Source organism: Eulemur rufifrons, chromosome 20 (assembly GCF_041146395.1).
Source record: "Eulemur rufifrons isolate Redbay chromosome 20, OSU_ERuf_1, whole genome shotgun sequence".
In the NCBI taxonomy this organism is placed as follows: Eukaryota; Metazoa; Chordata; class Mammalia; order Primates; family Lemuridae; genus Eulemur; species Eulemur rufifrons.
The window spans coordinates 2907660-2919954 of record NC_091002.1 but is presented as its reverse complement, the minus strand read 5'-3'; the positions used below and the strand labels follow the sequence as shown (position 1 = coordinate 2919954).

The following is a 12295-nucleotide window of genomic DNA, read 5'->3' as shown; positions in this document are numbered from 1 at the left end:
GCATCATCTTCTAGGGTGCCCCCAGTGGACGTCACCCCCTTGAGGCCAGGAGCTGTGGGTGTTTAGCCCTGGTTGTACCCGGCTCCAGCGCAGGTGCTCAGCGAGCGTTTGTTGATTTGCATTGAGGTCAACCTTGGTATTGAGACAAAGTCCCAGTGGGATTTGTGATTAAAAACTGACGACCATTGCTCCCTTCCCAAGGTGTGAAAGTGGCTTTCCACGCTGCCTCCCCGGCCTCTTCCCTTTCTCTCTGCTCCTTCCTCCGTCCTTCCACTTCCCTGTCTCCTGCTCGTCTTTGAATTTCTGTCTCTTTCCTTCTCCCTCCCACCCCCTCTCTTCTTTCTCATTCACTCTCTTTGTCTCCTTTCTGTCTTCGCTCTCTTTTCACTTCCTCTTCTCCATCTCACTCCTGTGCTGACTTTGAGGTGTGACAAAAGTGTTTAATTCTGATCAAGTGGGAGCCAAGTGGGAGCAGGCTGTGAGCCCCGTGGGTGGCAGCCAGACTGGACTTCCTCGGGACAGATGCCCCTGCCCAGCCCTCTGGTTTTCACTGGTTTGGGCCGAGGCTCCTGCATCAGTGCTTGCTGAGAGCTTCTGGGGATTCTGCCACGTGGCCAGCACTGAGGTCCCTGGTTTATGAGCAAACGTGGACATGCCAGAAACCATCACACACGTACGTGGGAGGTCACATGCTGGAGGGTGAGGACATGATGCTGAGAGGGAGGGTGATGAGGACTTAAGTTGCGGGAGGGCCAAGGAAGACCAGAGAAGGCTCCTTCAGCATCTGGCCTCCACGCTGGTCCCAGGGGGCAGGAGGGCAGCCAGGCGGCGGGCGAGGAGAGAGGTCCAGGCCAACGCTCCGAGGCTAGGAGCCTTCCAGGAGCGTGGAGGTGTGGTGGGGTGGGGTGGGGAGGCCAGCGGGGGTTTTAGCTTTCAGCGCAGTGGGAAGCGCTGACAGCTGAGAACAGGAGAGCCACCTGATCCACTTTCCGTTTTAGTACCACCGCTTTGATCGCTCAGATGCTGAGTGGAGCGTGGAAGGGAGGGCGGACAGCCAGGTGCGGAAAGGCTTTGCCTGCGGCAGGTGGTCGAGCCCTCCTGGGAGGACCTGCCTGCCTGGTGAAGGAATGGCACGTGCAGAGGCCGCGGAGGCAGGGAGAGCCGGGGCAGGCCGGTGGCCACTGTGAGGGGAGCCGGGGTGCTGAGCGGCGGGGGAGTGACCCCCGTGGGTGGCCTCAGGGGCCCGCTGCGGCCCGTGCACGGCCCCTGGCCTGAGTGGGGCTGGGGGAGGCCTTGCAGTCCGAGGGTCTCCCTGGGAGCTACAGGGAGGATGCGAGGGGCGTCTGCTGAGGGCAGGTGAGGGCCTGGGGAACAGGTGGGGAGCGGACAGGGCATTTACTGTTCATTTCTGTTTCTGTCTCACCTGGCACCTCACCCGGCACCTAGTAGGAGCCTAGTAAGTGCTTGCTGAATAAAGGCACCGATAAGTGCAAAACATCTGCTTCTATCTATCCATCTAATTATCATTTATTGAGCACCTACTGTGTGCCAGGCTAGGGTGCAGGTGCAGACAAAGAGACGCTGTTTCCCTCCTTCAGGAGCTCACAGTCTAGTGGGGGAAGGGCGAGTTGGCCAACAGCACCAGGTCAGGACACGGTGGCAAAGCAGCCCGGGGCAGCGGGAGCCCGGCGAGACCTGGCCGGAGCCCCCTGTGGATGTGCGGTGGGAGCTGATTTTCTCCTGCCCGCCCCGTGCCTCCACCCGCAGCAGCAGGAAGGCGTCGCCTCTGAGGAATCATGATCTGCCAGGGGGCGGCCAGCGCCAAGCTCCTCGCTGCCCGCCTTTTGGAGAGGGGCCAGGGAGAGGCCTGCCCAAGGCACCCGGTGGTAGCACTTGGGACTTGTTGACAATTGAGGGACAGGATTGTCTAAGCCCCCTCGGCAGACGCCCACTTCCCGTGGCAGGACACTGAGAGCATTTCTGCACAGGACGGAGAGGGGCTGGAGCCTGGCGTGCCCTTTGGGGGACACAGGTGCATCCTGGCTGGACTGACAAGCCCCTCCAAGGACCTAAGGCCACCATCATTGTCTACTGGAAGGTGCCCAGGTGCTGAGGGGAGGCAGTGTGGCCTGGTGAACCCAGAGCACAGGACCAGGGCTGTGCTGCCAGGCCAGGCGTGCCCTCTGCGCTCTGAGCCTCGGCTTCCTCACCTATGGGGGGACTCAACCCCCTGCCAGGGAGGGACCCGTGGGCACGGGCTTGGAGTGGACACTTCAGCCCGGGCACTGATGGCTCCTGCCGTCATTTGTCTTGCTCCAGGACGCGCTGCGCTGTGTTCAGGGCGCCTCACTGCACCTTCCCAGGGAGGAGGCGCCAGAGGCCTGCAGAGGCCAAGGCTGGGGAACCCGCCTGCCGTCCGGCGATGGCCCCGGACCAAAGGCCTCCGCAGGTACGTGGGCACCACTGTGCATGCAGGGTTGGGTGCCTGGGCCACGCTTAATCCTCATGATGTCCTGAGGATGCAGGGGCAGGGTGGTCCCCCTCCACAGACAGGAAGCCGAAGCTCAGAGAGGCAGTGTCACTTGCTCAGTGTCACACAGCTGGTAAAGGTGGGACCAGAGTGAGCAACACCCACGAGGGGATCTTTGACTTGGGCTCACACCCCTGGCCCCCGGGAGGGTTCCAGCCGGGGGCCCAGCATGCCAGCAGGCCGGCAGCGGGGGCCTGTCTCCACGGAAGTCCAGACAAGGTCTCGGAGCTGTCCTGCCCCCAGCCCCACCACAGGTGACAGCTCAGGTGTGAGGGAGTGGACTTGCACCTGGTAGGTCTGGGATCTGCTGGGGCTTAGAAGCCTCTTGTCCCTGATGTGAACCAGCACCTCCAGAGCAGTCTGAGAACAGTCTCAGGCCCGGTTTCCGGAGCCTGCACGCAGGGCACCCCACAGTGCGCTGTCCAGCCTGCGGCCCGGGTGCGCTTTGGGGACCACATTGTCCCAGTGTTCACGGCCCGGCAGCGCTGCTGACCGGTGCAGCCGACGTTGCCCCTTGAGCCCATTCTGGGGAGCAGAGCTGCCAGGCCGACCCAGGTCAAGTTCATGCTGGCTGCGTGAGTTCCGTCCTCACGCCAGCTGTGCAGGGCTGCGGGTGGGGGCCAGCCTTGGCCTGACAGTGGGTGGCACGGCTGCTGGGAAGTCTTGTCAACCCTCGGGTCACGCTGCTGTCCAGGCCAGCCCTCGGAGGGGCCCTGCGGCTGGGGCTGTGTCGACGCTGGACGAGGCTCTTCTGTTTCCGTGCCAGGCCCGGAGGCCACCGGCAAGCTCCCGGGAGACCTGACAGGATCTGCCCGTGAACCGGTGAGGCCAGAGGCGTCCTGCCTGCGCGGGTGTCCACCGTGCCTCCTCAGCCCTGCTGTGTGCAAGCACAGTGTGGCCATCCGGCGGGAGGTGGGGCGGGGTGTGAGGAAGCTCCAGGTGTGGAAGAACATTCTGGAAATGGCTGAGAGGGATATCCTGAGACCTGGGTGGGGAGTGGGAGGAGGGAGAGCCCCACCTGTGCTCCAGGGCCAGTCGTCACCTCACTGAAGCCTCCTGATATGTACAAGGCGGGTGCTGCCACCCCGGGCTAGAGGGGAGGGAGGGGCCCGAAGAGTGGTGATTCCCAAGGCCACCCAGCCGCCTCGGTGGCCCACACTCTGCCCCACGCCAGGCCCCGCGGGTGGGGGGCCGGGCCTCACTCTGGGGTCACAGTGAGTCATCGCCTTTCTCGGCTTCCGTTTCCTTGTGTGTCACTAAGGACAGACACACCTGCTCAGACGTGGGCGAAAGCTGCCACCCTGATGGGCTCTGTGTTCTGAGCAGAGGGGCCCCTGCTGTTTCTCCATCCAGTCCTGTCCTGCTCACGACTCGGGCGTCACACGCCTGCCCACCCAGCTCCTCCCTGCCTCCGTCCTTTGAAGCCCAGGGCGCTGTCTGCAAACGCCCAGGCGCCACTTTCCAGATGGGGAGGCCGGGCCCCAGGAGGTTGAGTAACCTGCCCAAGGTCACACCGGGATTGAGGCTGGCTCTGTCTTTGGTGCAAGCACTCATTTCACCGTGGCAGCCGGCACAGTGTCTTCGTGGAGAATGCTGAGAGGACAGAGGGTGGGGTGCTGCCTGCAGGCGGCTCCAGGGACAGGGACGTGGTGGCACCCAGGCGGGGGAGGCCCTTCTGGTCTCCAAGCCTCTCTGATGCTGCCGTGCCCACCTGTAAGGTGTTGTTCTTTGAGAGGTCCCTCTGTCCTTCTCCCCTGGCTCTAGACCTGCCGGTTCTGGGGGCTCCACGGGGAACTGGCTTACAGCCCCCCCAGTACTGGGAGCAGACCCCAGGGCTCACAGTGGGCCTGGCAGAAGCCGAATCTCATCTCCCTGTCCTCTCCGTAGCCAGCCCGGGTCTCCTCTGTGAGCTGGGCCCATCCTCCTCCCTGGATAAACACACTGAATAAGTGAATATAAACGCATATTTAATAATATCCAGGAAACAGCTTCTGTGTGCCCGGCACTGTTCTAGACCCAGGGGTTGAACAATGATGCAGTCCCTGTCCTCAGGAAGTGGGCAGCCTACACCGGCACTGTCCACTAGAATATTCTGTGGCACTGGGAATATCCTACATCTGCACTGCCCGAGACGGTAGCCACGAGCCGCTTGGGGCCACCGAGTACTTGAGATGTGGCTCCTGCCACTGCAGGACTGAATGTTAACTTTTGCTTAATTACTTTACATTTCAATAGCACCCCCCCCCCCCCCCCCCGCCTTCCCTGCCCCCTGTGGCTTGAGGCTGCCAGTTTGGGCTGTGCAAGGCTCTGGGGGAGGGGACAACGTGGTGAGAGGGAGCAGAGGGTGCCGTGGCAGAAGGCAAAGGGGGAATGTCCAGAGAGTGACATGCAGGGATGCGTTCTAGTCGCAGTGTGAGTGGAATGGGGGAGGGAGCCACGAGGGCCTCTGGGCAAAGGACATTCTGGGCAGAGGGTAGAGCGCGTGCAAAGGACCTGGGGTGGTCACAGGCTCGGCCTTTGTGGGCATGAGCCGGGCTCCCGCGCAGCTGGTAGGAAGCACAGAGCACGCCAGGAGGTGAGGTCGGGGCCTAAATGAGGGAAGGGGCTGTTTCACTCCTCGTCTTCGCTTCCCGTCCACAGCTTACTCTAGCTGCGCCCAGCTTGGATGAACAGATTCTTGTCCTCAACTGTGGCCGCTCACCAGGGCAGTGCTTGGACGGGTCACTCCTCTCAGTGGACCTGGCCAGAATTTCAGAGAGTCTCGCGGCCACCCCTGCCCCGGAGTCCTCTCTCCTGGTGCAGACGTGCACACTCCGTCCCTGGGGGCTGGCTGGGGACTCAGCTCTCCGGCGGCCGCTGCTGCTCCCAGAGGCTCCCTGGGAAGAACTCCAAACCCCAGAGGTGGCGGACACCAGACCCCCACCTGCTGCCAGAGCCGCAGGGCACCCCAGCGGGGACTGTCACCGAGCAAGGAGCAAGCCCTCCCTCTGCCAGGAGGCCCCATGCCTTTTAAATCACCGACTTTCCAGGAAAGGGCCCAGGGATCTAAAAGACACTCGGAATGAGGGTGGGGGGGCCTCAGGGGAGAGAACCAAGGAAGGGGAGGCGAGGAGGACTTTGGGCAAGGAGGAGGAAAACCTTGGGGACGAGTGCCAGCCGAGTCAGGAAAGCCGTGAGCACCTGAGCTTGGAGGACGGGGTTCGGGCCTCAGGAGGCACGCAGGACGCAGAGGAGGCTGCACAGAGCCAGGCTGCTGCCAGCGGCCGTGGGCCTCCACAGGAGTTTCCAGTGCTGCTTCTGCAGTGGGGAGGCCCTGTGTCAAAGGAGGGGCCCGAAGCCCTGAGCGGGAGAGGAAGGGTGGAGGGATGTGTCTGGGGCCTCCTTGGGGGGCTGCCGTCAGAGGAGGAGGAAGGGGTCCCCCCAGCCACCTTCTCCAGGGTTCATGGGACCAAAGAGTTCTGGCCAGCAGGTGGTCAGCTCCTGGCAGCGAGGGGCAGAGTCACAGGCAGGGAGGACACCCAGCTGTGGTTTGGGGAGGCTCTGCTCCTGCGAGCAGAAAGCCCTGGGGAGGGAGGCCAGGAAGAGGAGGAGAAGGAGGTGCTACATCCAGAAGCATCCAGTCTGGGTCACAGGGACATCCCTGAGAAGCCTGACTCTGGGGAACGTGAGGGCAACAAGACGCTTTTCTCCGTGGGAGAGAGCGGTTTGCTGCACGGACGGGCCCTACCAGGTGGCGGGGGTGACCCCATCAGCAGTCCCTGGGCTCCCAGCAAAGGACATGACAGGTACACTCTCAAAATAGACAAATTTGCAGAGGAGATGGAGGCCTGCTTCCAGCAGCTCTCCGGCCTGAGGCTTGGCGGAGGGCGCCGGGGGACCGCCCCCGCGCTGGCAGGAGAGAACTGGAGATTTGCTCGGAGGCGGCCCAGCTCTGGGGAGAGCGATGGCTCTCAGCAGGTTTGGGGACACCAGGGTCTGGGCATTTGTTCTGTCGGGGAAGCAAAGGCCAGAGAGAGTGGTGGCGACGGTGTCAAACTGGCAAAGGCCACGGCGCTGGGCACCAGGCAAGTCCTTCCAGGGGTGCTGCCTGGCTGGGGTGAGGCCAGCCCGGGCCCTGCAGACGGCCCTGCGGAGCTGCTGGGAGACATCGGGACGGTGAGGAGCAGGTGCCAGCAGCTCGTGTCTGGACTGAAAGAAGAGAGAAGCCAGGCTTTACGTGACAACGCCAAACTCCAGGGAGACCAAGACAGATGCCACAGAAGAGTGTGCGCCCTTGAAAAAGAGAGAGAGAGAGAGGCGACGACAATATCCAGGCTGGAGCGGGATAACGAGACGCTGGCAGGAAACATCTCTCGCCTAAAGAAGGAACTGGACCAACACGTGCAGGTCATTGGTCTCCTGGAGGACTGCAATGGCAAGAGTTACCGCAAAATTTCTGAACTCGAGGAGGAAAATGAAAACCTGAAAGGGAACCTGTGCCGACTCCAGAAGGCCCTGTCCGAGAGCACGAGGACAGCCGAAGGCCTGATGGAGCGCGTCACCCGGGAAAACTGGGAGCTCAAGGCGCTGATTTCGGAGCTTGGGGTGGGTTATAAAGCCCTGAGGGAGGAGATAGCGCTGGGCATGGAAGGCGTGGTCCGCGACCTACGGTGGCAGAAGGAGCACCTCCCGTGCAGGGCCCGAGTCCTGGAGACGGAGGCCACCTCGCAGAGCAGCACGGATGTGAGAGGAGGGGGCTGCCTCCCGGGGAAAACCCAGCTGCTCACTGTGGACAAAGAGGTTCAGGTGACTCCTCTGTCAGGGCCCCCCCTGGAGGAGGAAACGGGTCCCCCTGGAAGGCAGACAGGGCCTCGCTTAGGTGTGGAGAATTCCAGACGCGGCGCTCGTTGTGCATCCCCGGTCTGCGGAAACGCGGGAGTAGCCGATGCCCTGCAAGGAAGTGTCAGCAGAGCGGGAGTGAAAGAGGCACATTTGGAAAAAGAGGAGAAAAGGTCGCGGTCGTCTGCGGCTGGAGGACAAGCTCGGAGGTCCCCACGCGACGGCCCCCAGGTAGGTGGAGGCTGCACCGCAGCTAGTCACACATCCTGACCTTCTGCAGGTGGACTGTGCCAGGGCCCCCTCCAGAGCCCTGTGAGGGAGGGACAGTCATCATCCCCATTTACCAGGTGAGAAAACGAAGGCACAGAGGAGTGAAGTCACAGCCTAAAGTCCCAGGCTAGTGCGGGTGGGGCTGGGACTCACCTGGACGCTCTGGCCCCAGAGTCTCCGTTTGTACCTGCCCTCTGCTCAGGCTCCGCGGTGATCAAGGGGCTGTTCACTGATCAGACCTTGGATTTTCCAGTCTGGGGGTTTCCAAGCAGCCCAGGTCGTATTTCTATTCGCTGGGTCTGGAAATTTGCAGTGGAAAGAGCAGTGGGTGGCAGGACGTGATAAAGCGGGTTCCGACCCCGCCCTGCGCTTGCAGACCTGTGCCCGTGAGCCAGATGCAGGCTTCTCCGAGTCCCTCTCCTCCTCTGCGGACAGTGCTCGCCCCGGACTCCTAGGATAAAATGCTCATGTTGAGCCCTTCGCAATTACTCGTATTTGTTCTCCGTCTCTGTCTCTGTCTCCCGCCCTTGTCCTCTCCCACCTCTCTCTCTCCATCTCCGTCTCTTTCATCTTTCTTGTCTCTCTCCCCTATCCCCAGAGATTTTATCAATCGTTTCAAAGAATAAGCTTTTGGTTTTATCGATTTTCTTTATTGTTTTGTATTTGATTTCATTGGTTTCTTCTTGTATCTTCATTATTTCCTCTCTTCCACTTTCTTTTGATTCAATTTGCTGTTCTTTTTCTGCTCCTGTGTTGAAAGCATGCACCATTGGTTTTCAGCTGTTCTGTAATCTATGCAGTGAAAGCGACACCTTTCTTTCTAGCATCCTTTCTATGATGATTGCTTCTTTGACCCATGGGTTATTTAAAAGCATGTTGCTCAATTTCCAAGCATCTCTGGAAAATTCCAGTTATATTTTTGTTATTGGTTTCTAGTTTTATTTCACTGTTGTCAGAAAGTGTGTACTATATTATTTTAATCTTTTGAAATTTGTTGAGACTTGTTTTATTGACCAGGCGATGGCATATCCCACAAGCCCTTGTAAATAATAAATATTCTGTAATTGTTAAATATTAATTAGGCCAAGCTGATTAATTGTCCTTATGAAATCTTTTATATCATTACTGATGTGTCCTCTGTTTGTTTTGTCGTTTGCAAAGATGTGTTTTAAACTGTCCAACTCTGAGTGTGCATTTGTGTATTTCTTCCTTTAGTTATGTTATTTTTGATTTATATATTATGACATTTTATTTTCTATTGTTTCTATTTCATCTGTTATTTCTTTTTATTTTTTCTTTTCTGCCTTTGTTTTTGATATTAATCATATTTTTATTATCCATTTTTGTTTTCCATTAGCTTATTGCATTGTATATTTTAGTAGTATTCTTTTAGTGGTTACCCAAGAAATATTAAAATATATCTATTAACTATTTAAATTTACTTTAAATTAGCATTTTTACCATATCTCAAATAATGCAAAAATCTTTTAATAGTTTTATTTCCTTTCAACTTTTTTATTTTTTCATATATATTACTCCTATGTATAATAAACCTTACAAGTTATTGTTATTTTAAACAATCATTAATGTTTTTTATTTGCCAATATCTTTATGTGTTCTCGTACTGTTCAATCTTTCTTCCTCTTCTGTGGGTCTGTTTTCCTTCAGCCTTAAGAACTTTGATATTTTTTGTAGTGAGGGTTTGCTGGTGATTAATTCTCTCATATTTATTTTCATGAAAACAAATTTTTCACTTCCACTTTTTAAAGATTTTTTTTCATTGGATTCAGAATTTTAGGTAGGCAAGTTTCCCTCCTCTTTTGGCACTTTAAAGATCTCATTCCACCGTCTTCTGCTTCCCATAGTTTCTATCCAGAAATCAGTTATGATTGTCATTGTTTCTTTCTCCCCTTCCCACCCCCAAAAGAAATCGGTCTTTTTATCTCTGACTGCTTGTAAGATTTCCCTTTTATCTTTGGGTTTTGGCAGTTTCACTATGATGTGCCTAGGTGTGGTTTTCTTTGTATTTATCCTGCTTGGGTTTTTTGAGCTTCTTGAAATTACGTATTCTTGTCTTTTATCAGACTTGGAAAATTCTTGGTTATTATTTCTTCGAATATTTTATTCTGTCCTATTTTTCTCTCCTGTCCTTCTAGAAATCCAGATCTTTTACTATATCCCACATCTTTCAAAAACTCCATTCTATTTATTTTAATTTTTTCCTCTTAGTGCTTCAGTTTGGATTTTCTATTGACCTATCTTTTAGTTCACGAATCCTGTGTTCTGCTATGTCACATCTTCTCTTAAATCCATCCAGTGTGTTCCTAATTTCATTTATTGTATTTTGCAGTTATAGAATATCCTTTTTATTCTTTTTAAAAGAGATTCTGATTCTCTGTTGAAATATCCATCTTTTTATCCATTTTGCTTATCTTTTCATTTGTTTTATAAAATATGTATCACAGTTATTTTGAAGGACTTCTCTGCTAATGCCAGTATTTGGATCATCTCTTTGCCTGCTTCTATTGACTATTTTATTTGTTGGTGAATAGTCATGTTTTCCTGCTTCTTCATATGTCTAGTAATTTTTGAAACTTTTTATGTTGGAAATTACATGTGCTCTGTTGTGGAGACTTCTGGTCATTATCTTCCTCTAAAGAATGTTGAGTGGGTTTTGTTCTGGCAGGAAGTTGAATGATCGGCAGATCATCTTCTTGTGCAGGTCTATGTCATTTTTGTCCAGTCCTGGAGCTTGATATTACTTCTAAAGTGTGTTCCTTGCTCCTAGGCTAGGGTATGGCCTTCCAGTGTTACCTGCACAGTTCCAGAGCATTCACCAAGGCCTCTCCACTTTGGCCTGGCCAGAACTCTGCCATCTTCTCAGCAGCATGTGGCCTCTGAAATCTCTTCAGCAATTACTCTCCCAGCCGCTGTCTCTGCAAGGCTTAGGGTCTTGTACTCTGTCCCATAGCATATGATTCAGCCAGGGACCCAGTGGGCATTTCTAGAGCAGTGTTTGGATTCCTTCTCCACAGCTCTCTCCTCCCTGTTCCTTTGTCCTACAAACCCCAGCTGTCTCAGCATCCCTCAACTCCAACCTCTATTTCCCCACCCAGCAGGACTGCCACTCTCAGCCTGGGCTCTGGTTCCTAAACTATGGTTTCCAAAATGTTTCAGAGAAAAATCCAGGGATGATGTGGAGCTTGCCTTGTTGTGCTTTCATTTTCCCAAGGATTGTAGTCCTGCATCGGTCATCTTCCAATGCCTGCAAAGAATTATTTTTATATACTCTCCCCAGATTGTATAGTTTGTCCAGTACCAGGAACTGGGAAATCTGAGGAGAGGAATATTGAGCTGAGACTTTCAAGGTTAGAAAGGAGCAGCAAGGAACTGCATTCCAGGCAGAGAGAAAAGCACGTGGCCAGGCCCTGCAGCAGGCAGGAGCCTGGCTCATTGAAAAGCCGAAAGTGGCTGGTGTGGCTGGTGTGGCTGGTGTGGCTGGACCACAGAGGCAGGAAGGGGGTGGTGTGAGATGAAGTTGGAGACATCGTCATGAGGCAGGTTACAGAAGGCCCCATGGACTCATTATTGATCTTTTCTAAATGCCGTGGGAAGCCGCCAGAGGGTTTTGAGCAGAACAACATGGTCCAACCTATACTGTAAAAAGATCACTGTCTGCTGTGAGGAAAACGGGCCAGATGGATTCAGGGAGAACAGTCAAGCATTTGTGGTTGTAGAGCCAAGAGATGGTTCTAGATAGGGAAATTTGGGGTTAAACACGGGAGTTGGAATCCATGGGTTTTTGATAAACAGGTGGCAGAGGGTAAAGGGAGCAGCCCCTTCCTGTCATCCTAAGTCACAACCTGTTCGTGTTCCTCTCCGACCTGAGGCCCTTCTGCTGCTTCCTGCACAGGGGATGGAACCCAGGCTCCCTGCAGTGAGCAGGGTTCTGGCCCCTGAGACCCCCGGCAGCTTCAGTGTTGCTGTTTGCACCCAGCCCCCGTACCCCGTGCTGCAGCCTCTCCCCATTCTCTACACCCTGCATCTGCCCGTGCCTGCACCCCAGCTTTCTCCTCTAGTTCTCCTGTTGGGGGCATCTCCTCCAGGATGCTGCCCCCAGACCCCTACTGGGGTTCCGGGCAGAGGAGTGTCAGAGTTGACTCGTGTACATTTCTTCCCAGCTCTGCCTTCAGTGACACCATCGTGGTCACTGGCTTGCGATTGGTCGTGGTGGGAGAATTTACACCACGGAAATCAGCAAATGCTGCAGACTGGTAGGGCACCCCCCAACCCGGAGAGCAGTTGTACATTTGCTGCCACTGCACGGGGTGGGGCCCCTGGCTCAGTGTCCCATTTAGGCTCCGCAGCCTCCTGGCTTCCCTTCCCCAGGCTGTGCTGAATCGCCTGTGTCGGTGTCATTGTCCCCACCAGACTGAGCTCCTGGAGGGCGGTGTTCATCACTGTTGCCAGTGGGGGGGTAGCATGCAGCTGGGGCATGTGCTCAGTGTCCGCTAGGGAGCAAGTGACTCGCTGGGCAGCCACAGGGCTGCTGCGTGGGGCAGTCCCATGTGACAGGCGGGCTGGCCCCACCCGCACTGTCATTCTTCTTAGAACGTGTTGTGGATGCTGTCGTAGGACCCATGGGACAAAGCACTTGTTCCAGTCACTGCCAGAGGA

The 12295-nt window shown here is 55.5% G+C and overlaps 1 protein-coding gene across 1 annotated transcript in view; it reads left to right on the top strand.

Annotated features, from left to right (window-relative positions):
• Nucleotides 1-12295, top strand: part of C20H4orf50 (chromosome 20 C4orf50 homolog) — a 50917-nt gene that overhangs the window by 17069 nt on the left and 21553 nt on the right. The window contains exons 4-6 of the mRNA XM_069496330.1: nucleotides 2320-2449; nucleotides 3225-3352; nucleotides 5171-7579. Of these exons, the coding sequence (XP_069352431.1) occupies nucleotides 2320-2449; nucleotides 3225-3352; nucleotides 5171-7579 (2667 nt within the window). The remainder of the gene's footprint in view (nucleotides 1-2319; nucleotides 2450-3224; nucleotides 3353-5170; nucleotides 7580-12295) is intronic.